This window comes from Anastrepha ludens, chromosome 2 (genome assembly GCF_028408465.1).
Source record: "Anastrepha ludens isolate Willacy chromosome 2, idAnaLude1.1, whole genome shotgun sequence".
NCBI lineage: Eukaryota > Metazoa > Arthropoda > Insecta > Diptera > Tephritidae > Anastrepha > Anastrepha ludens.
Window position 1 is genome coordinate 70207524 of NC_071498.1, and position 24044 is coordinate 70231567.

The following is a 24044-nucleotide window of genomic DNA, read 5'->3' on the forward strand; positions in this document are numbered from 1 at the left end:
CGGAAAAATCAGTCAGGCAGCTATTATTGCACACCCAATTGACTGCTCTGTGTTGTACTGTGTACCAATACTTGCTTGCTTGTCACTTTATCAATTCCCTTAAGTACAGCATTACTGCGTCAGCAAAAGCTAGCACTTTAAAATGGCCAACCGAGTTGCTAAGCAACATAAGTCAATAATCCGACAAAATTTAATTTGTATACACCGCTAGGTGAAAGGAAATAGATGAGACGAAATACTCTTTCGTAGTTAAAGTTGGGTAATTAAAGCCTACGAACAAAAGTAAACACTGCGGCCCTTCTGGTGGTTGGCGGTAGTACTAATTTGCGCCGCGTTCGAACTATTATAATAGGACTATGAATAAGTTCGTGCGGTTTTTTTTCGAAATTTGAAACTTTATTGACGTAAAATGGTTACAAATTTAATATTCAAAATATTGTCCATCGCTTATTACTACTTTTTCCCATCTTTCTGGCAATTCACGGATTCCCTTTGTGAAAAATTCGGTCGGTTTTGCCGCAATCCACGAATCGATCCATTTTTTGACTTCATCGTAATTACGGAAGTGCTGGTCAGCCAGGCCATGTTGCATCGATCGGAAGAGATAGTAATCGGATGGCGCAAGGTCTGGACTATACAGCGGGTGGGGTAGGACATCCCATTTGAGCGTTTCTAAGTATGTTTTGACCACTTGTGCAACATGTGGCCGAGCATTGTCATGTTGCAAAATAACTTTGTCGTGTCTATCGGCGTATTGCGGCCGTTTTTCTCGCAGTGCTCGGCTCAAACGCATCAATTGTCGTCGGTAGACATCCCCCGTAATCGTTTCATTCGGTTTCAGTAGCTCATAATACACAACACCCAGCTGGTCCCACCAGATACACAGCATAACCTTCAGGCCATGAATATTCTGCGCCGACGTCGATGTTGAAGCATGGCCAGGGTATCCATACGTTGCCCGACGTTTTGGATTGTCGTAATGGACCCACTTTTCATCGCCAGTCACAATTCGATGCAAAAAACCCTTTCTTTTGTGCCGTTGAAGCAGTTGTTCGCATGCCATAAAACGGCGTTCAACGTCTCTTGGCTTCAATTCATACGGCACCCAATGGCCTACCTTTCGGATCATTCCCATGGCTTTTAAACGTTTGGAAATGGTTGATTGATCAACTCCCAAAGTTTTTGCAACCTCTTCTTGCGTTTGAGCCGGATCTTGATCGAGCAATTTCTCCAATTCGGTATCCATGAACTTTGGCGGCGCACCCTCGCGTTCTTCGTCTTCCAAGCCAAAATCACCACTTTTAAAGCGTGCAAACCACTTCTGGCACGTTCGCTCAGATAGAGCATGCTCACCATAAACTTCCACCAAGATACGATGACTTTCGGCTGCTTTTTTCTTCATATTAAAATAATGAAGAAGAATTCCCCGCAAAAACACATTATTTGGCACGAAATTCGACATTTTCAAGTGTGGTAAAAATATTGTTGTTTACGCTTCAAATAAAAAACTTATACTGACGTTTGTGCCTTACGACAGTAGCTCTCCAATGAATGTTTGGAAATGTGGATCGATGGAATAATAATCAAGTTACGCCATCTGTTGTAAAACCGAAACGAACTTATTCATAGTCCTATTAGCAAACTTTTGTTAAAAGTTATTCAGCTGATGAAACCGGTTTGGACTCGCTAGTTTGATCACTTAATTAATAAATTTGTTATTTACGTGCTGTTTGGTGTAGGTTATTTATTTCTCTGTGCGCGGCTATGTTGAATTCCAGTAATGCCCGTTGTGGGAAATCAGTGTTTGTGAAAATATTACACTTTTTATTGGATACTGCATTCATGAGATTGCGCGAATATTAAACGCTTTTGTATATATAATTTTTGGGTGGTTATTGTATAAGCAAGAATGACTTCAAAAAGTCGCAAGTACTTGTCTTTAAATGAAAATGATGTCAAAGTGAGACGTCAATATTTTTTCTATAAATTTATAAAATTGCAGAAAAATTTTTTTTTACTGATTTTTGAGTAAAAAAAAGTTTTCTGCAATTTTTTCCAGTTATCAATAAAAGTTTACTGGTGATGCCAACTAAATTGCTTTTTACTGCTACTGCAAACATTGGAAAATTCAATTCAGTAGAAGGCAATGTAATGAAGATTGTGTCTAAACGATTGCCTAATGACGATGACGTTGATGACGTAAGCTGCCTAAGTCGGGTCCAATGGCAACTTCAGAAGCCAACAAAATTTTTGACGAATATATTAAATGGGCTGAAGTCAATACTACATTACAATACTACTTACAAGAATTTCAACATTGCAGAGCTTTCGAGACAAGGCAGTATACAAATCGCTGGCTGAATGCAAAAAAATAAAACCACGTTTTACTATTTTTTCACTCCTAATATCTTATATTTGTAACAGTAAAAAGGATTAGTATGAATTTTAAGGGTAACCAAAAAAATATTTTGATTGAATTGAACAATCTGCGTTCTATGAATTGGCATCACTCTATGAGAATATGCAAAACCGTGAAAACTGTGCCCAATACATATTTTTCATACAAAAGTTTGTTTTAATTAGAGTATCTTCAGTATGTGAGACGAAACTGAACAGTGCTGCAAAAGACAAAAAATTTTGTCTTATTTGGGTGTCCGGACATTGTGGCATTACATGGAACGAGTGGGCTGATAAATTGGCTAATGAAGGCTCTGCAAGCATTTCACTAGGCCCTGAACCGTTTTTAAGTGTCAATTCGGCATCGATTCAACTATAGATTGACGACTTCGTGTGGTATACCCATAGAAGACACTGGTCATAGTTAGGCTCCTGCAGTGTAGCCAAGTACTTTGTGAAAGAACCAAACAGGCATCTAGTGATCTTTCTCCTAAAACTTAGTAGGAAGGAGCTGAGAGTACTGGTGGGTGTAATCACAGGGCACAACACTTGTGGTTAGCATAAGGCTACCATGGGAATCATTGACTTAGGCTGTTGGGGACGATGTACTGAGTATGGATAAAGTTCAAACTCTTCCTCTTCCGAATCTCTTAAGATTCATCAATGAGTCCAAAAGACTCGCGAAAAAGTGACCTGTAACCAATTTTCCCGTCTTACGATCTATATTGTATCTATCCTGTCTCTCCATTCCTTCCAGTGTAATCTATCCAGGTGTAGTACAATGGTCTTCCTCACTGAGTGTTAAGACTTATCCAACAGCCTACTAAACTAATCTAATCTAATTAATGTGAAAGCAGAAATTAACCTTCCTAAAAAAATTATACAGAAAGCTGCGTTTGCAATAGGAATAAAAAAGCAGTAAAAATCAGAATAAAAACTTTGTTTTATTAAATTACTTTTTGTTTTTATTAATAAGAATAGAAAACCTTCAGCATTAAAATCTTGCATACCCCGCTGATCTCTTATTCTTTCACCAATTTATTTAGAAGTACACAAACATAACGACACATGCGTGCGATGTGCCTAACTTCTAAGCAAAAAAGGGTACCAAAGCCAGGATATCCTGTCTACAAGACAACGCTGACATAACGATGCTCGCACGTGCCCCTTATTGGGTAAGTAAAGGTGATATATAAGCTGAATCGTTGTAATGTTATTGCTGGTAACTTTTTTTATTAAAAAACTCCACTCTACACTTTATTGTGTTTAACTAGGAGGTGTTTGAGAATTAAAAATTCTGGATAGTCTTATCTTTTCTGAATCCAAAAACAAAAAGAATACTCAAAAAAAAAAAAAGAAATTTGACCAATACTAAACTTTTTATTTAAAGTAGGTTGTCGAAGTGTGAACTTGTGTAAATTGGAAGAACAAAAGCAACCAAACCAAACTTACGTATCCGAATTCAAGAATAAAATTGTCAGTGGACTGCGATGTAATACAAATATACATACGTACACGCATAAGTGGAAGAGGGAATTTCAAGAGTTTTTGGATATGCCACGTGGTTTGTTTTTCCCCCAGAAAAGCTGTAAAGAAAGCTAAATATATAGCTATCATAAGCATGTTTCTGGGTGTAGCAGAACTTAAGCACACAGGAGAAGTTTGCAGTGCAAGATATGACCAAACAAGTATTTACTTTTATTCTTGAGTGGTTCCACACCTTTAACCTGCTGAAGTATTCTGATGAGTTTTGATAAGCGCGTAAATTCAACAAGAGACATAGTTTTATGCCGGAAAATACTTTACTTAAATATACTCGTATACATAAATATATAGTTGGTGCGTATATCCCTCCATTTGTGAGACAAAATCAAGACGCATACCACAAATAAGAGAAGGGCCTCGACCAAGCACATACAAAATTATATGTGCGCTAATTGTACTACAGAGCGGCCAAATTAGCATTAGGTATTTAATTTAATCAGACTGCAAATAAAAACAAAGGATGAATATTTTTTAAAAATTTTTTTTTTTGTTTTTTTGAAAGAATAAATTTGCCAATGACATATAGAACACAATTGTAATATAGTCTCTTCCTCTTTGACTTATGGTAAAATTCATACATTTTTTTCAATGAGATTTCCCTACGATATAAATCCACCATACCTACACATAGTGCATATATACATTTTGCAAAAAACTATCTGGAGGTTTACGCCTTAGTTCAATGCCAAGGGTAAGGAATATGATAACATTGAATTACCGTTCACATATACAAACAAATTTTGTGATTTATTCTCACATATACATAGATATACAATACAAACGGCTCAAATCATATGCATCCAATTTCCTTATATGAATATCTTAAGCGTTCAAAATTGTTGGCCCAAATAAATGCTAACAACAGCCTAGCGGATATATCAGTCAATGGCCGCATAAATTATTGTGTCTGTGTCTGTGCCTGTGGAAAATAAGGCATATTCCCAGAATGTTGAAAATCCTCAGCTCATGTCAGTTCTAAATTGAGCTCTTATACCAGAAGTACATAGGTATATTAGGGCGCCTCACCAAATAATGGCAAAATAATGAGATTTTGGAAGGTAAGATTACGGGAAAGTTGAATAACTCAGCCAAGTTATTTTTATGTAGACCGTTAGCACTTAAACTCTCCTCCCATCTGAGGTGATTTTTGGAAAAAATACTATACTTTTAAAGCTAATTTTATTTATAAAAAAAGTCGATTTTTCGAGGTAATTTCAAATCGGTTCAGCTTACGTAAACTTTTATTGTTTTCCAAAATAGTTTAATGGCAGTCTTAAATATAATATATGTAACAATCCTTTGGAAAAAGTACCATTTCTTTGTATGGAGATTGATGCACCCTAATATACAAGTGTACAAAGTGAAAGGAACGATACAAACTGAAAAATGTTGTGCCAAATACTCGCTCTAATATCAATAGTCAATGGTTTTTCAAACACGTGCCCATACAAACATATGAACACGAAGTGCTCGATGTACAGAATCGATAAAACGCAGAATATGAATATCGTATACAAATTTTACTTTTAGAAAGTAATGCATAAATTTGGCTTATTACAGCATACCACATAGTCCGCCGTAGTCGAACGAATTTGTGGGTGATTACTTTAGCGGATAAACCATCCAGTGTATTTCTGTCATGAACAAGTTTGGATAAAAAACGACCTGCTGTGCGGCTCCGCATTCGCAAGACGAACACAAGGCACACACCGCGAGTTGGAAAAGAAATTAGGCCAAGAAAGATGTTATGTGTATAAATATCATATATAAATAAATAAAATAAATAATTGGCGCTTACATCCTTTTTGGGTGTTTGGCCGAGCACCTCTCCTTGTGGCGTGCGTTTTCCACAAATGGAGAGACCTAAAATTTTACGCCGACTCCGAGCGGCAGATGGTTTTTACGCGGACATTTTTAATGGCAGAAATATACTCGGAGGACGTCATTGTATGCCTAGGAGCGACCGGCATTGGAAAAAACATTTTTATCAATTGGTGTTTCGTGAACGGTGTTTCGAAACTGTGCACTTCCAAATGGTAAGATACATTCAAATAACGGCTTAAGCGAGTAGATCCTAAAAATTTCGAATGGAAAAAATTAGAATCAACGACAGAGTTGACATAGGAATTGAGTGGCCTCGTTCTTAGTTAAAAAAGTCATTAATTAATTTTAGACCTGTGTAGTTTCAAAATATATTGAATTGGAAATAGAAAGAGACTAGTTAAAGCTCTTTTAATAGATAAAAGTGCCTTAAAAATTAGCAATTCTGAAAACCAAATAATCGATTTTTTTCAGTTTTAAATCTGACTTCAGATTCCTAATCATCGCCTCCAAAACCCTCTCTAAACCTTGGACTATTTGACTCTGAATAATACAAGTCTCTCGTACTTTTTAGTTGTTGCTGCTGTTGTTGTTGTAATATCGTAAACATTATATAAATATTTCGGAAATCCTGCTGGAATGGTAGTCGTTAGCCGCATATAACGTAGAATTGGTAGTCGTACTTTTTAATCATTTGGAGTTTGTATTTAAAATTAATTTTTTTTTTTCAATAATATTTTAAGATACCGATCAAGTATGTAGGTTTTGATTATATCTAGCCCGATTCTGAATAAAAACTCCACGAGAGATTTTTCTTTATTCTCTTTCCTCTTATCACAAACAAACTTCGAAAAAGACAAATTGTGTTTCGGCGAAAAAGTAAAGAATGCAAAAGAAAGGAAAGGGAGAGTTTGATGGCATTTTCAATAGAATTCTCTTCCTAAAAAGTGTAAGGGAGCAGTATACAAAATTGAAAGAATTTATACTCTATAATACAAAATGCTAAAAATTTAGAATTACTTGTTAACCCGATGCAAGGAAATCCTGAAACCGTGAGATTATGTTATGAGAGCAGATATCCAGAAATTAACACGTTGACTGCCGCGCCGGCACCCATTGCCCGGCGCATGGCTTTCCAATGGCGCCGCGCCGGGCAATGGGTGCCGGCGCATTGTACTGCCGCGCCGGGCAATGGGTGTCGGCGCATTGTTTTTGGTGTAATATTGCGTCAATTATATTTTCTGTCGTTTGATTTTAAAATTGAAAACATATAACAGGATATAATTATATATATAATGTATGACAATTCAAATATAAATATGTGATGCACACTTGCGGCGCTGTGTGATAACCAGCAAATTTCGCTCGGCAGTCAACGTGTTAATAATAAGAACTTGAATGTTAAGTAACTGTATTTATTCGTGTTTGAAATGGTTTTATTTTTTTATCATCTTATATTAATAAAAAGTGCAACAACAAGTTATAATTTTAATTGAATAACCGTTTTGTCAATGTTTAATTGAAATTATTTGGAGTTATATAAAATTGGTCTACCACTTCACAGCTGATTATATAGATCGCTTCCTATTTTGCTTCCAATGACAAAGGGGCACTGCTCAGTATTAGGGTGAGACCAAAACAGTTACTTCCGCACTATAGTAGCTACTATCCTGATAACCTGTTTAATGTTTTTATTTAGTTTCTATCGCTTTTTACCATTTTATTTGGAACAATTTAAAGTTTTCTACAATTAATAGCAATTAAAACTATCAAAAATGCAGAATTCAGCTGTTTCGAAGTACGAAATTTGCATCGTCACCCCAATAGAAAAATCTTTTCCTCGGCAATTTAGAACTGAAGGAACTTTTTATCAAAAAAGATAAACCCGTAAGAATCCTACTCCCCACCAATATTTGCAAATGGGCTAATTGACTTGTATAAAGAGAGATATTAATAAAACATAGGAGTAATAAGGAAAAACTTTGTAGTTAAATTTACGTCTTGTAACTATTTGATTAAAATATTAATTATATTTGTATATTATAAAAAGTGTTTTGAATTTTACTATTTTTGGCTTGAATAGGTAGATATTTACATATTCAGTATTTTGTTGCCTACTGTAAGGGGTCGGATTTACCTATAATTAGGCGAATTTAATTCATTAACCCATTTGCTTAAAAAAATAAAAATAAAAAATCAAAATGCGAAGCAAATTTTTACATTTTAGTGTCAGTAATTTTTCCAAAGAGACTATTCTTCACTTTACCCATTTCTCGTTTGAGGACCGCGCGTTTGTTCAGGGCCCTAGCAGGAGCTTACAATTTTCATTGATCATAGTCGTCACTTTGTTCAGTCAATACATACATAACCAACGCATGCCGTTCATTACTCATGAAGAGCAGTAAATATCAGAACTATCGAGATGTGTGTGTTGCCTGCCATGAACTGTCAATTTAGTAATCAACGGCTCAACAGCCAATTTTGAATTCTAGCGAAAGGCTTATCATTGCAACTCCATTGAAATGAAAACAAAATATAGGAGCTCACCCTCTACTACTGGCTGATTAAAAATTTAGCTTATGTGCTCTTTCACTTTTCTTCAGCAAGTTTTTTTACTTTTCTGATTTAAAATTTTTTATTTTTTTTGCAATGAAAATGCGGGTTTTTAGCTGATACACCAAAATTTGCTATGATATAGGTTTGATGTTTGTTAGTAAAAATGACAGCTGTACAGTAACGCCCCATTGCCTGTGCTTAAAATCAGATTTGTTTAGGAATTGGGTAATTGATGTTTCATGCCCAGAGATTCGGACCTACGCACTCCCGAAAGGTATTGTAGTCACACACCAACCCATTCGGCTATGGCCACCGGCGAATCTAAAGGTAGAAAATTTAATTTGAAGGTCCGAATGAATTTGTTTTGAAATTGATATTTATTGGGTTTTGTTTCTGATTAACTATGAATGGAATTTCTAATTTCTACACAAAGATAATATTTCAGAAAATGATTCGATTGTCTGTTGCTTGTTTCATAAAATTGTTGAAAATTGTAAAATCTACCCAAAAATAAAAAAAACAAATAAGTAGTTGCAATCTCGGTCCGTGCTTTAAAAAAGCTCAAGTAGAAAATTTCAGTCAGTCAAATAACTAATAGGTTCAAAATTTATTTTGCTTGGCCCAAATTTGTTTTTTATGTGTTGAAATCTTAATTTCATTCTTTTAATTTTGCCTGTTTTTTAGCATCGAGTATATAAATTCATAATTTGACCATAACTACACTTGTTGCGGCGCTTATTCAGAAAAGCGCTGTTTACTGCAAATCCCATCCCTACATGTCCCTAAAAGCTTAGGTACAAAATTTGTATGGTACAATATTTTGTATTCAAAATTTTGGCTGTTAAAATTCTTTATTGTAAATTTCCGTATTAAAAAAAGCATACTCATTACCCATACAGCTGTCAGATTTTAGAGGTTAAGGCAAAATAACTAATGCTAGTTTCAGAAACGGTTCAAATCACAAAACCATTAATTTTATATAATATTAATTTCTCAAGTTTTTACATTATATTTCTTTATAGTCAAACGCGAGCCATGTGGGATCGTTACAGGGAGCTAAGAAAGGAAGAGAGACGTATCATGCGACAGAAGAAACGAGATGCCGAAATACGTGAGTGCGAGGAGCTTGAGATGCTGGCAAACAGGAACAATGCCCGAAAATTCTATCAGAAAGTTCTGCGGCTTACAAAAGGTTTTAAGACCGGGGCGTTTTCCTGTAAGAGCAATCTTAAATTATGGAGGGAACACTTCTCGAACCTGTTAAACAGTGATAGCTGCGAATGTCACAGAGAATGTGAAGATCCCGATACCCCAATCGACGACAACGGAATTGACGTTCCGCTACCCGACTATTTTAGGTGCTTTGATTGATAAATATGCTGACCCGAATTTTTCCACCACATCACGCACAGCTTGTAGTGAGACTATTAGCAGGGTAGAAAATATGAATACCGACAGTGAATTGGGGTAGAATTTTTTAATAACTTCTGAAAAGTGCTCGTTTTTAAAGGAACTCTTGTAAGTCCCTATTTAAAGCAGTTGTAACATGTGTATCATTGCCTTTTAAACATTTCTTTTCATTGTCGTACACCTTTTAATCAAACAGACATACATTACATGCACATACAGTTGTACATAAGAGTATAAATTCGTTGGATGCGTATCAGTTTTCAACTTTTATCTACTTGTACTATGTAAAAATGTATTTTATGAATATTTTGATTTTGCTTATAAAAGTATCATTACACTGTTTCAATTTCTCTCAATATGCTGGCAAATACATTTTACATATAAACACCCTTACGCTAGAATTTTACAGGCATATACACAAAAACATAGAGAATTTTTACCAGCGCATACTTGTGTAGGTAAAATTGTAAAACTTATGGTATTAATTGCCCTATTCCTCATATGACCATTGACAATCTTTGAATAGAGATTTTTTCTTATTCAGACTGGTTGTTACATTTTATTACGTTTTCTCCTCATTAAGCTCAAAATTCCTTTCATACGCAAACAATAATACTTTAGATGTGTTGGTATATGAGTAATAAGCAGGGGGGAAAAGAAAATGCTGTGAGTAGATATTAACCAAGTCGGGTGAATTTTATGCGTAATGTAGTATTTTTAGTGGATATCTGTTGTACATGGCGTATGAGTAACCAATAAGTGAAGTGCAATTGACGGGCTTTGTTGATATGAGTTGATCAAAACTACTTACTGCAGAAGCAATCGCTTTAATACTTCCTCCCACAACTACTCAAATAGTGCTTTCAGAAAACACCACTCACCTATTATTCAAATAAGATGCTCAGTTATTTGTATCTACGCACATTTCTTTTCAACGTCTTTTGCTTACTCCTAGCGAAGGCGAAGCACACATACACATAAAGAAAAATTATTACGCTTTCTCATCCTCTTCAAGGCAGGAAAAACAAAAACATGTATGCCGTTCACATTTGGGTAACCAGCGGGCCAAAAATTGTAAGCTTGTACTTCGCTATGCTTATTTTGCTCTCTCGGGGTTTCGAAACTAAAATTTAACGGCCATGCATATTTTGCGAATACATATGTACATACCATAAGCACGTAAATAATGTTAGTTTCTTACAAAAAAATTGAAAAGATAGCGAAAGCTTTATTTCAAGTTTTGTTTTTTGTAACGATTGAATAAATTACCGAGTAATTATAAAAAAAATTAATTAAATACTTAGAACTGAGATAATTTTCTGCAAGCATTTTCTGTGGAGTATTTATGGTTAACACCTTCAGGAATTCATCGTTAAAATTGAATCGGATAACGAATGCAATTTTATTGGTACAAATATTTATTTAATACTAAAAACTTTCTGAAAAGAAATGGCATACGAAATTATAAGATACTTACGTCTGAGATATAAAATATGTTTAAAGTTTTATGTGGAATTCTGGGAGGATAATGCAAACATATTAACTTTAGACTTTAGACATATATGAAATATGAGTAGCTCCTTCCCATATATGGGTATGTTCCTTCTAGCTTAATTTAAAAAAAAAAGTCTATAATAGTAATAAAGCTTTGAATGGCATAAAAATGACTGTCATATTGTATAATTTCGCTAGATAACTGTGTGCAGAAATTTTGAAAATTAATTTACCATAAATTCTTGTCAGAAGATCGTTATTTTTTACTTTTTTTTGTATCGCGCAGTACAATAAATGCTAATAATTTCACATTTTTGTAGATTTTCGTAACGAGTTACATAGATATCACAGATATTACCTGTGCTACCCACACTGTTAATGATTTCTTAAGCAAGCAGCAAATTGAACTTTGGGTTCAGTGCATGATAATTGTATTTTTACTGATCCCTGATTTTGTAGCTTACCTAAAAAGAAAAGAATAAAAAAACAATTAGTTTGAAGAGGACTAATATTATTAAGTTAATGGTTATCTGCATATAAGGGTTTGATAAGCCAAATATTTTGTGAAAAGCTTAAACAAATTTTTAGTAAAAAAATGTTATTTCCTTTGTTTTGAATTTAATTTTCTATATTTAAAAAATTGTTTACTTTTTAATTTCATTCTTCTTCAAAAAATTAAATTGAAAAAAATTACTTTTACTGTAACACTTTGTAATAAGGTACTCACAAAAAAATTAGATTACGAAACTTCAATTGAAAAGTATGAGAAATGCACTCACAATATTGTTTATATGGCTTAAATGACTTAAAATGATTCAGTTTGCTTTTTTTATCGCTAAATGCAGTTTGTGGAACAGATAGCAATTCCAGGTAACCAAATCAAGCATTTTTGTCAGAAATTCACTCACAACTCTTAGCCGTTGAGAACGTGTATTGTCATCTAAAAATGACCAGCTGACATTGTTCTTTTATTTATTTTATTCTTTATGTACCGTTTACAGAATTAAAACTTACAGACTACTTGAACATACAAAATAAATTCAAATTAAACATACAAATCCAGGTTTGAAATCATAAACGCTAGTGTAGCTATTACATAATCGTTTTTATTTAATGATAGGCTCGTTAAGTGCGTAATTAATTTTATATACAGCATCCATAAATACTCTTTTATGGCGAGAATCACGCTCGGATAACAGGGGCTTAACAGTTTTGCAAGCTCCGAATAATTAATATGGACATTGATAAAATTGTAAACACAGATAACCGACCATGATGAGGTCAGAATAGCAATAACGCGACTAAAGAACAACAAGCTTGCGGGCGCCGACGGATTTCCGGCTGAGCTATTCAAACATGGCGGCGAGGAGCTGGTAAGGTTCATGCATCAGCTTCTATACAAAATATGGAATTGGAATTTAAATGTGCACTGCCCAATCCATAAGAAGGGTGATCCTGCAATCTGTGCCAATTACCGCGGGATTAGTCTTTTAAGTATAGCCTATAAAGTTCTAGTGAACGTATTGTCTGAAAGGCTGAAGGCCACCATCAACCAACTGATTGGACCTTATCAGTGTGGCTTTAGACCTGGAAAGTCTATCATCGACGTTGCTCAATACCAGCAGCACCATCAGAATTCGGAAGGACCCCTCCGAGCCGTTTGATACCAAACGAGGTTTCAGATAGGCTGTCTCGCTGTCGTGTGACTTCTTCAACTTGATGTTGGAGAGGATCGTATGAGCAGCAGAACTTAATCGCTCAGGCACAATATTTTATAAGAGCGTAGAACTTTTGGCGTGTGCCGACGATATTAACATCATCGGCCTTAACAACCACGCTGTCAGTTCTATCTTTTCCAAACTGGATAAAGAAGCAAAGCGAGTGGGTGTTGTGGGTAACGAGGATAAAACGAAGTCATCTGTCATCAAACAAACAGTCGGCGCATTCGCATATCGGCACCCACATCACTGTTGACAATTATGAGGTTGTAAAAGACTTCGTTTATTAAACACCGATAACAATGCCAGCTTTGAAATCAAACGAAGAATCTCGTGCCAACAAGTGCTAAGTAAGCTATTGAGTGGTAAAGTCTTCTCTCGACGAACAAAACTAACATAAGGCTCTTATCATGCTTATTGTAACGTATGGCGCAGAAGTTGGACGATGACAACATTCGAAGAGGCGTCCCTTGGAGTGTTTGAGAGAAAGATTCTGTGGAAGATTTTTGGATTTTGGCACGTTGGTGACAGCCACTATGGTAGGCCATGGAACAATGAGCTGTATGAGCTTTGCGACGACATAGACATAGCGCAGGGAGTAAACTTACAGCCGATTCGTTGGCTGGGTCATGTCGCCCAAATGGAAACAAACGCTCCGGCTCTATGAGTTACAACCTACTGGTAGCAGAGGAAGCGGAAGACCTCCTCTGCGTTGGAAATATCAGGTGGAGAAGGACTTGGCTTCACCTGGTGTTTCCAACTGCTTTCTCGCGCCAATTAAAAAAAAGAAGAAGATCCACAAAAATATAAGAATCACTATTTTTCGTACTAAACTATAATCTTTAATGTGCAAAATTATTAATTATTAGCAAAGGTGAACTTAACGTTTCTCGTAGAAGTTATGTAAATGCATATTTGGAAATTAATTTAAGGTTTGGACAAGGTGGCAGCCCGAAAATATATCTGCATTAAAATAATTTTATTTACCTTTTATTTGACACTATTGTCATATTTTTTATATTAATCTACCTCTAAATTCGATACCAGTAAGGGTAAAAAAGCGCAATGAGTCCTGTTCTAAAGCAAATTATCGTATACGAATGTGAGAATAATCGACCACGATTCCCAGGAAATATGATTTGTTTGTGCTGAATGTGAGCTCTGAACCACTGCGGGCCATGGCAGCATCCTGTGGTATTAATTTATTATCGCCATTAAAACGCCTTCCCAAATCCTCTCTTTTTTACTCATGACTCCATAAACTATTTACAACACATTGAAAGAACAGTAAGTGGTAAGTGTGATATCCCTACAGTGTACGTATCCTTGAATTTTTTTTATAGAAAGTATACATGTTTAAGTGCACCCGTCTATGGATATGACCAAATAAATACTGTGGGAGAGCGCAAAATCACGCTTATTATGTAAACAGCCAGTAATTTGATACTGTGCTAGTCCACTAGTATTTAGCTTTAACACCTCATTGATAACCAAACAATACTCAGTGGGTGACCACTTCGAGTAGCTGGAACTATGTGAATAGGTAAATAAGCATAAATATCGGCTCAATAAATATATACTTGTATTCATATATACTCGTAGTCGTATGCAACATTGGTAATTTGTGGCGAATACAATTCTTCATACAAAGCCACATATATACATAAATACATATCCATATTGAGAACTATGTATGTAAATGTAGTCTTATATTTTATAATGGAAATAAAACCAGCGTGGACTACTGAAGCAAATACAAATGGGTTCAAGGTAAGTCAAGTAACCTAACGAGTTTTTTTTTGTATTTGTGTGTTGATTGTATATTCATGAACTCATATAAAATCAGAGACTACACTGTTTCTCTTAAGATTGGCGATGTATTCCGCAAGCTGTTTTCAGCGATAAATAACATATTACGTATGTAAAATGCTCCATATTTTCTGCCAGTGTTAGAATGGTCAGTGAACGAATTTCGTCAAATTAATATCAATAAGCCTCCCAAAAGTACTCGTAGTTATTGTCCGGAAATTGCTTTTCAGCTTTCTCCCGTACTACTTTCCATACCATTGATTCTGAAGGTGTCCCCACCTATTAAGCAACTATAGTAAATTCGGGTAAGTTGCACATACTAATGAATACTATTTGGAGATCCACCAAATTAATCAAAGCTTTCCAGGTATTACATATGGGCATTTCCACCAGAAGGTCCACCACAGATAAAATATTAAAAGTTAGCAAAATGAAATTGACTAAATTTAGGGAAACAATCAAATTTAGTGTAAACAGTTTTAATGTAAAAAATTATATGCAAATGTTATTTTAATTTTATGTTATTATTAATTAATTATATTTAATACTATACAACCCTTTATTCATTATAGTTATATATTTTTGTTAAATTCGTTGTTATTATGTGAACACAACTGTTGATTCAATAATGCGACAGTGATTAAAACTTAGTTTAAAAAACTTAATAATTTCTGGGTGTTGACAACGTGTACTGGAGCTTTTGGATGAGCCCTTTGTACCATACTGTCTTGCGATTCCTTTGGCCAACTATTTATGGTTTACTCTAGACTTTGTTCTCCGGATGAATTATTCATCTATGCCTAAATGGGAATTCCAAAAATTATGTTTATCCGCTGGTAGCAATTATTTTGTTTACTAATTTTCTAATTGGTTGTTTTTACTTTATTTATGGAGGGGTAGTACATATATGACCGTCGCCGTAGCTAAATGGGCTGGTGAGTGAGTACCATTCGGAATTCAACGTAGGTTCGAATCTCGGTGAAAGACCAAAAATGAAGCAAAAGTTTTTTCTAATAGTGGTCGCCTCTCGACAGGCAATGACAAACCTCCGAGAGTATTTCTGCAATGAAAAATCTCCATTTATTGTTTTTCGGTGCACTCGTACCAGCATAAGCGACGCCGAATGATATTGGGCGATTGACAAGTAAAGGTGTGCATCAAAACTGGCATCATAAAATATCAGATTCCAAGCAACAGTGGAGAAACAATAGAGTTTCGTAATAGCAAAATTGCATGAATTAGGTTAGGAAATGCGCTCAACACATTCCACAGCTTTAGCTTACTACCCAGTCCTTCTTCAAAATATGAACAGATTACTCGGTGGCAAGAGATTCGGGTTGGATGAAGAGGTCCTCGATGAAACCAACGCCTATTTTTAAGGTATCGAGAAATCAAATTACTATTTGGAGGCATTAAAAAATTTGGCAAAATAATGGATGTAGTGTAGTGAGCTAAGAGGCAATGCAATATGCGGATAGTTAAAACACTGAAAAACTGAAGACTTTGTGATACTGAAACCCTTTTTTATGTTTAAAAATAAGAAAATTTTGTTTTTGCCAATAAGGTTGCTTTTTTCAATTCGCAGTTTATCGCGTTTAAAAGGTCACAAAGTTTTTGACTTCAAAACTAAAAAAACCCAAAAAAAATGTTTCGTCGAATAGCATTGTTTGAAGACAACTCAATAAAGCAAAATCTCCAGTTAAATCATTTTATTTTTACATTTAATCCCTTGCCATAAAGAATGTCTTCTAATGCCACTTGCATAGTTCGTTGCCTTTTCAAGTCGCCACACTTTCATTTTGAGTGATTCTCAGTATCGATAATTTGTTTCCATCAACTCTCAGTCAGTCTAGAAGCAAGTTTTCGTAATATGTATGTATGTATGTACTTTGTTATATGTTAAGTATGTTGTGTTTGTAGTGAAATGTAAATATTTGTGCAATTTAGGAATATTAAGTTTTAGATGAAGCAACAATTTGTCAAGTGATTTTGCTGAATTACGAGTACACGGAGTTGACAAGCTTTTCTGTTTGGCCGCAAGCGAAAAGCAAATTTCAAATTCCAAATATTTGTCCCACCGCAAAGGACATTTAATATGCTATCAAGTGCAAAATTAACAAACAAAAAGAAATATGCTAAAGTTTTTAGACGGTGGTTTTAAACTAAATATCAAAGATACTTTTTACTTATATATGTATAACAGGTGGTTGTTTTTGTGTTTGCATAAAGATCTATCGATAGATATAAATGGGGACCTAAAATTTTCTGTAGACACTTCTTCAAAAAATTTTAAGCCAAAGAAAAAAATTGGGCTCGAATTTATATATAATATATATAATTGCCGTGTACGGCCTTTCTGGGTATTTGGCCGAGCTCCTCCTCTTATTTGTGGCGTGCGTCTTGATGTTGTTCCACAAATGGAGGGACATACAGTTTCAAGCCGACTCCGGACGGAAGATATTTTTTATGAGGAGCTCTTTCATGGCAGAAATACACTTGGAAGTTTTCCATTGCCTGGTGAGGGGCAACCGCTATTGGAAGAAACTTATTCTTCAGTTTGGTGTTTCACCGAGATTCGAACATACGTTCTCTGTGAATTCCGAATGGTCTCACACCAATCCATTCGGCTACGGCTGTCGAATTTAATTGTATCTATTTAAACAAACCTTTAAGCGCTTTTTGTGAACATTAAGGTGTGTATGATCGCCGCTGTAGAAGTAATAATCACTGAGTACCCAAATATATCCATTTCGCGCCTTTCTCAAAACCTCTTTCATTCATTTCTCTTCTTGCTTCCTTGTTGGAAGGCTGTGAAGAGAGAACTTTTCCTAACTTCGCATAGGATTCAACTTGTGAGGAAATTGAAAATTAACTAGAAGTTGAACTAGATTTTTACCATTCAATCCGTGCTGCCGCTGTCACTTGGCACTTTGTCAAAGTATAGAAAAACTGTTTCTAAAAACGTTCATTTCTCGACTCTCAATGCACACTTCCGAGCTCATTTTTACCAGGAGAAAGCTTTTCATTAATAACCGTCTGCTGCGGCACAAAACTGTAGGTCGCTTCAGCATCAAAAGTAAATGATGATGTATGCGTTCATACTATTCGTAACACTTAAGTTTCATCCCGATCCTGTTCCATTCGCAATCAGATTTAAAAAACTAAAAATGTTTGTTTGAGCGAGATCGAACTTGGAACGGCATGGATCGTACTATGAATGCTCTTATTATTATTAGAAGGCCATTACGCACTGCTCTTACACTTTATATAACTGACTTGTGAACTCGGTCAGACCGTTTAACACTAACCGTACCGGTGCTCCACGTATACCTATTCTTACCGCAACCGGTCATTTTAACGGTTATGAAATAATTGTTTTTTCAAAACAAATTTTTTAATTTTTTCTAATACATAGTTATTATTTTCAAATATCAATAAAATAATAAATCATAGATTTTAATTTTTTTGTGTTATATGTATAATACAATGGAAACAAGAGATTATAAGTGCAGCCTTTCAATTCAATTGTGTAACCGGTCATTTCACCGGGCGCGGTACGGTTAGTGTTAATGTGAACATGACCATTCCTGACGGACAACTTGATAACAGCTCTTGTGTGAAGTGATGCCGTAAGTTGCCCACGTCTCAATTGGCCTTGCTTTCTCCGGGATCCGAAGCCTGTAGTGTATATAAACAGCTTCAGCGGTTATGCTCCCTTCTGAATTAAAGGGTCTATTTTTGAAGTGAAGGCCCTATTTGGTTAATTTTCTCATCAAAGGTCATGTGTCAATATTTCTTCAGAACTAATGATAAATGTTTCACGACTTTTTGCTTCCCACGTCAATATAAATCGCCTATATGCTAAATGGTTTTAATAAGACTGTAAAACGCGTAAAATCATTGCTTCATTTGGGACGAAATTTCTGGCGGCAGAACTAACTCACCAACTCATGCCAAGTCACTGGTCTATATTGATAAACCAGCTACAACTGATGACATGGAAGCCGACGTTCGGTGCGCTATAAGGCCGATTAAGCGTAGCGAATGTGGTGCAGAATCGGATCGATCGGATTTGGAAATGTATATTGTATAAGATAATTGTATTCATAAAACTTGCGATGAAATAAGTCCAAAGCATTGGCCATTTAATTGATTTCTTGTATTTTATTGAAAAACCAATTTTTAAGCAACTTAAAATAGAACCCATTACAATGTATGATTCAGCCGGTTATTAAGGTTGTTCTTCTCTAACAGTCAGTTTCAAAGTTTCAATTGCAAAGCAAATTTGCTGCTCTAATAACGTGCGGGACTGTTGACCTATCGCGTGCTAAGTATTCAGACGCAGAGCCGCAACAATACAATTCAGTGGTCTTTGCGGCCAAATACGATGTTTTCTTTTTAGGTTTGCGAAAATAGCAACTACTTTATTGTTATTAAGTGTTTTTAGTCTCGCCGTAAAAGTTTGCAATAAAGATACTGTGGATGGGGTACTCGAATAAAAGCGTCAAATTATTAGGTTGTATACTGGTTTTGGCACATCATTAGTGACATAGGTATATTAAGAGATAAAAAAAAATCGAATTTTGTTTCGCTTCAATCGATTGCTAATGTACATATTTGAGAATGTACACACAAAGAAAAAGTCTTATTCGTAGTGCTCTCTAGCTTGTTCTCTTTTCTTTTTTAAAAAACCAAAAAAAAAATAAACTACAAAAATAAATTAATTACAAAAAAAAAATATTTAAAAACAATAATTTTCCATAACAATGATTTTCGAAATAATTTTTTCCGAAAAACATAGTTTGTACTTCAAATCTCCAAAAGATTTAAACTTTAGATTTTTTTGATTTTGGGGCTGAATTGTGAAAACTAATCCACGCATTAGTTCAATCATTGAGTAAGTGCGTGTAACGATTTCGAAATCAATAAGAAATATTGAGAATCCTTCAAAACACTTGCCTAGATATTGTTTTAAAGTAAAACATGTAAAACTTTGGATTCTTTCAGGTTTTACTATTTTTATTGAAAACATAACTCTTAGCAATTATATGTGAAAAATCACATCATTTAATTGTCTACCATGAGCACGTCTGCACTTAAAATCCAACAAAAAGTCGATTCATGAATGCCTAATTGTTGAAGTTGAGGTTTGTTCAGCAACACCTTGCTATGCAGCAGCAATATTCTCAACAGAACGTCCAGTTTTTAGTCTGCCAGTCCTTTTTTTATCCTCAACAAGTTTCTTGTACTTTGTACCAACCTTTAAATTGTCAACTCATTTGGATGATTGTTGCCACTAAAAAAATATTAATTTTGCGATATGTTGCTCTTAAAGTTCCTTTATAAGTTTCAATAACTTTACGCGTTGTTCTACCGTCTCGCAACTATTCACTACTGGCATCCAAGCATCATTTTTGAAAGACCGTCTGTATACGGAGACGCTCGCTGGTCTTTGACAAAAAAAAGTCTTTTGGAAGGCTTAGGCGGGTAAGGGAATATGTGGGAGGCAGAACGAGCCTTGTTTTAAGAAATATGCGTTTGCGCTTATGAATGAAATAGGTTTTGTTATATTAAAGAACATTTTAGAGTGTTTTGGCGGCACAGCATCCATGGCGTTGCGCATGCTGCTGCACCTGCGCCTATGCAAGTGTTTTGGTTTTTAAGTACAATATTTGGAGTTTCGACTAGTGGATGACAAATTTTATTGCATAAAGGGAATGTATTTTATTAACACTTATAGATAAATACAAATATGTATGTATGCTAAGTATAAGTTTATCTACTTTTATAATGAGATGAATATTAAAATAAATTCACTCTTCCATATTACTATAAAATATTTAATAAAAAAATCCTACAAATATAAAAAATAGTCAAATAAAAATATTATCAAAGCGTCATATATGTTACATTTCTGCTTGCATACAAATGCATGCATGAATATACATATATATGTATGCAAAAACAACCACACCACACTTGACTCATCGATTTCGTTTTGTGTACACGATCAAAAACATCGTTCTCGCCAATTAAAACCCATCACGATGTTTTCCCTTCCTCTTCTTTTCTCGCGAACAATAAATGTTGACATAAATGTGTGAATCAAATATTATTTTTAATAATAACAAATTATTTGAGCAACAAAACCTTAAGTTTCTATATCAACTCCTCCTCTTAAAACTAAGAAAATTAAGTCGTCTGCCAGAGCAGTGCTGACTGAAAATAAATTGACATTAAAGGGGTTAATAAAACAAAAATAGTAAAAAAGGTTCTAAGTTACGCATACGCCATGCATGCCAGTGGATAAAGCCATAATCGCGCACGTACCGCGCTAGAGTAGCATACGAATACTTATAACAGCAAAAACAAATCATATTACAGACAACATTTCGTACATATATTCATATATATAAAATATTCAGAATGTTGCGTGAAACCGATTTAGCTTTATCTGTTTATCGATTCGTCTGTGTAACTGATAGCTCGAGCAAAGATATTGCAACTCTCATTGAAACTCGGTAGATACATATAATTTTTCGTAAAGTTACTGTGCGAAATAAAAATAGTTAACATCGGTTGATAGCCCACCTTCCACATAATGGCTCAAAATAGCCACACAAGAAATAACAAAGTATTCAATGTCAATGTCACCTGCCTATGTTTCCAATCTTATTTATTTAACGCCCATATTTGCTATGAGACAGGGAAATATTACTGTGGCACTACTTTGTTTTTTTCATGGCTTCCACCTTAATTAATAAATTAAAAAAGTATAATTGCAAACTGTTGGTTAAATACAATTTTCTATGCTTAACAGTTTTCTACAAGCCAACTTGGCACGAAAGGAATATAACAAGTTGAAAAACTACTGACATTGAGTATCCCATAAGCACCTACCGTAAAGCAGCCATAAGTGCTGTAAGAAGTTTTCCTGTGACGTGATACTTACTTACATATAAGTATATAATATATGTTTTATATATAAGCATATACAGGGCCGTCGAGGTAAATCCGGAAAACATTTTGAAAGCTCTGGAGCAGTAGCGTCTAAAACCGCTGATAACGGGACATATTTTTAGTATATTGTTTCCTGATTGACATTGAAGTGCCGGAGTAAATGCTAGTGAAACGATGAGACGAGAGCAGGACAGAAAAGCTGCGATACTAGAGTCACTTCGCGCCGGAAAAAGCCCTAAAGAGATAATTGAGTGGTTTAAAAAAAAAAAAAAAAATAATTGGCGCGTTCACTTCTGTTGGTGTGCGTCTTGATGTTGTTCCACAAAATGGAGGGACCTACAATTTCAAGCCAACTCCGAACGGCAGATATTTTTATGAGGAGCTTTTTCATGGCAGAAATACACTCAGAGGTTTGCCATTGCCTGCCGAGGGGTGACCGCTATTAGAAAAATGTTTTTATTAATTTTGCTTTCACCGAGATTCGTACCAACGACCTCTCTGTGAATTCCGAATGGTAATCACGCACCAACCCATTCGGCTACGGCGGCCAAAGTGGTTTGGCTACAAAAAAACGCAACCCTGGATGCACCGCGTGGCTGCTGGAAGGGAATATGTGTTTCAGCAGGACTCCGCACCTACTCACAAGGCAAAGAAGACTCAGACTTGGCTCCAGAACAACCTACCCTACCACTGGTCCTCAGATTTTTGGCCACCTTCAAGCCCAGACTGCAATCCTATTGATTATTACGTGTGGGGCACAGTTGAAGCAAAAGTTAACGCGAAGCCTCATAACACTAAGGACGCTCTGAAGACAACCATCGAGGAAGTGATGACCACAATGGACAAAGAGGAGGTAGCTCGCGCATGTGGGCGCTTCAGGTCCCGGCTGGGACCTGCACGAGATGGATTTTACATTGAATAATTTTCAACTATGATATGTGTACTCACATTATACAAAGTTAAGTGCAAATAAAATTATTTTTGAGTAAATGTCCAATAGTTTTGTTTTTAAGTTCAACATTCCGGATTTACCTCGACGGCCCTGGGGTACGCGCCAATTATAGTACACCCTTTTTGGGTGTTTGGCCGAGCTCTTCCTCCTATTTGTGGTGTGCGTCTTGATGTTGTTCCACAAATGGAGGGACCTACAGTTTTAAGCCGTTTCCGAACGGCAGATATTTTTATGAGGAGCTTTTTCATGGCAGGCCATTGCCTGCCGAGGGGCGACCACAATTAGAAAAATGTTTTTCTTAATTTTGGTGTTTCACCGAGATTCGAACCTACATTCTCTCTGTGAATTCCGAATGGTATTACATGTAAGCTAATTGATAATACAAAAAAAAAATCTGATCAAAAGGGAACTTCGTTGTGACAAAAATATTTCTGACGTTTAAGTAAATATTTATATTATTATTATTATTTATTTATTAAATTATAATTAAAATTATAAATAAATATGTTTACAGCACTAGTTACCAGGGCTATCGGCTAGTAAGTATTCATAATATCCCACATATATATATTATGTATGTATTTGTATATGCTAGTATTCTTATTCAAATAAGTACCGTTGCATACGTTGCATCATCTTCTATCCCATCTTCGTCCTCATCCTCATCCTCATCCTCATCTTCATCCTCTCCTTCTTCTCCACCATCGTCATTCTGGCTAATAATAATAGACATGGTTAGCGCAGAGCTGGCGAAAGTCTGGTTGCCGTTGCGGCTGTTGCTGTCCATCAGCGATGTGTTGGGCATGTGTTGATGATTGGTTATTGTAATTATTGGTCGGTAAAAGCCAGATGTTGTGGTTCACTCCGCCTTTTATTTCAGTTTTATTACGGAAGTACTTCCGTATAGAGGCAACAGCTGAGATTTATTCGCTTTGAGCTAATTTGTTATGGTTTGAAAATTGGTATGCGTTTTATTACTTTCTAAACTGTTGTAGCGGAGTTTAAATTTTTATGGAAATCTTGTCAAACACTGCCTGGGACTATGCGTAATGATATAATTATATAAAAAACTGTATGTGAATTTAAAAATATTTTTATATTTCACTTTAAAAAAAAAACGGAATATTTCACTTTATACACTTTCTCTTATTATTTTTTTCTTATCGTTTTATTACTTTCTAAACTGTTGTAGCGGAGTTTAAATTTTTATGGAAATCTTGTCAAACACTGCCTGGGACTATGCGTAATGATATAATTATATAAAAAACTGTATGTGAATTTAAAAATATTTTTATATTTCACTTTAAAAAAAAAACGGAATATTTCACTTTATACACTTTCTCTTATTATTTTTTCTTATCGTTTTTTTGCTTCATATTGAT

The 24044-nt window shown here is 35.2% G+C and overlaps 1 protein-coding gene across 1 annotated transcript in view; it reads right to left on the reverse strand.

The window, feature by feature from the left end:
• The window catches only part of LOC128871787 (solute carrier family 22 member 3), a 97429-nt gene extending 73744 nt beyond the window's left edge, over positions 1-23685 (reverse strand). Inside the window, exon 1 of the mRNA XM_054113858.1 lies at positions 23279-23685. Within this exon, the coding sequence (XP_053969833.1) occupies positions 23279-23467 (189 nt within the window). The 5' untranslated portion in view covers positions 23468-23685. The remainder of the gene's footprint in view (positions 1-23278) is intronic.
• Between the last annotated feature and the right edge of the window lie 359 nt (positions 23686-24044).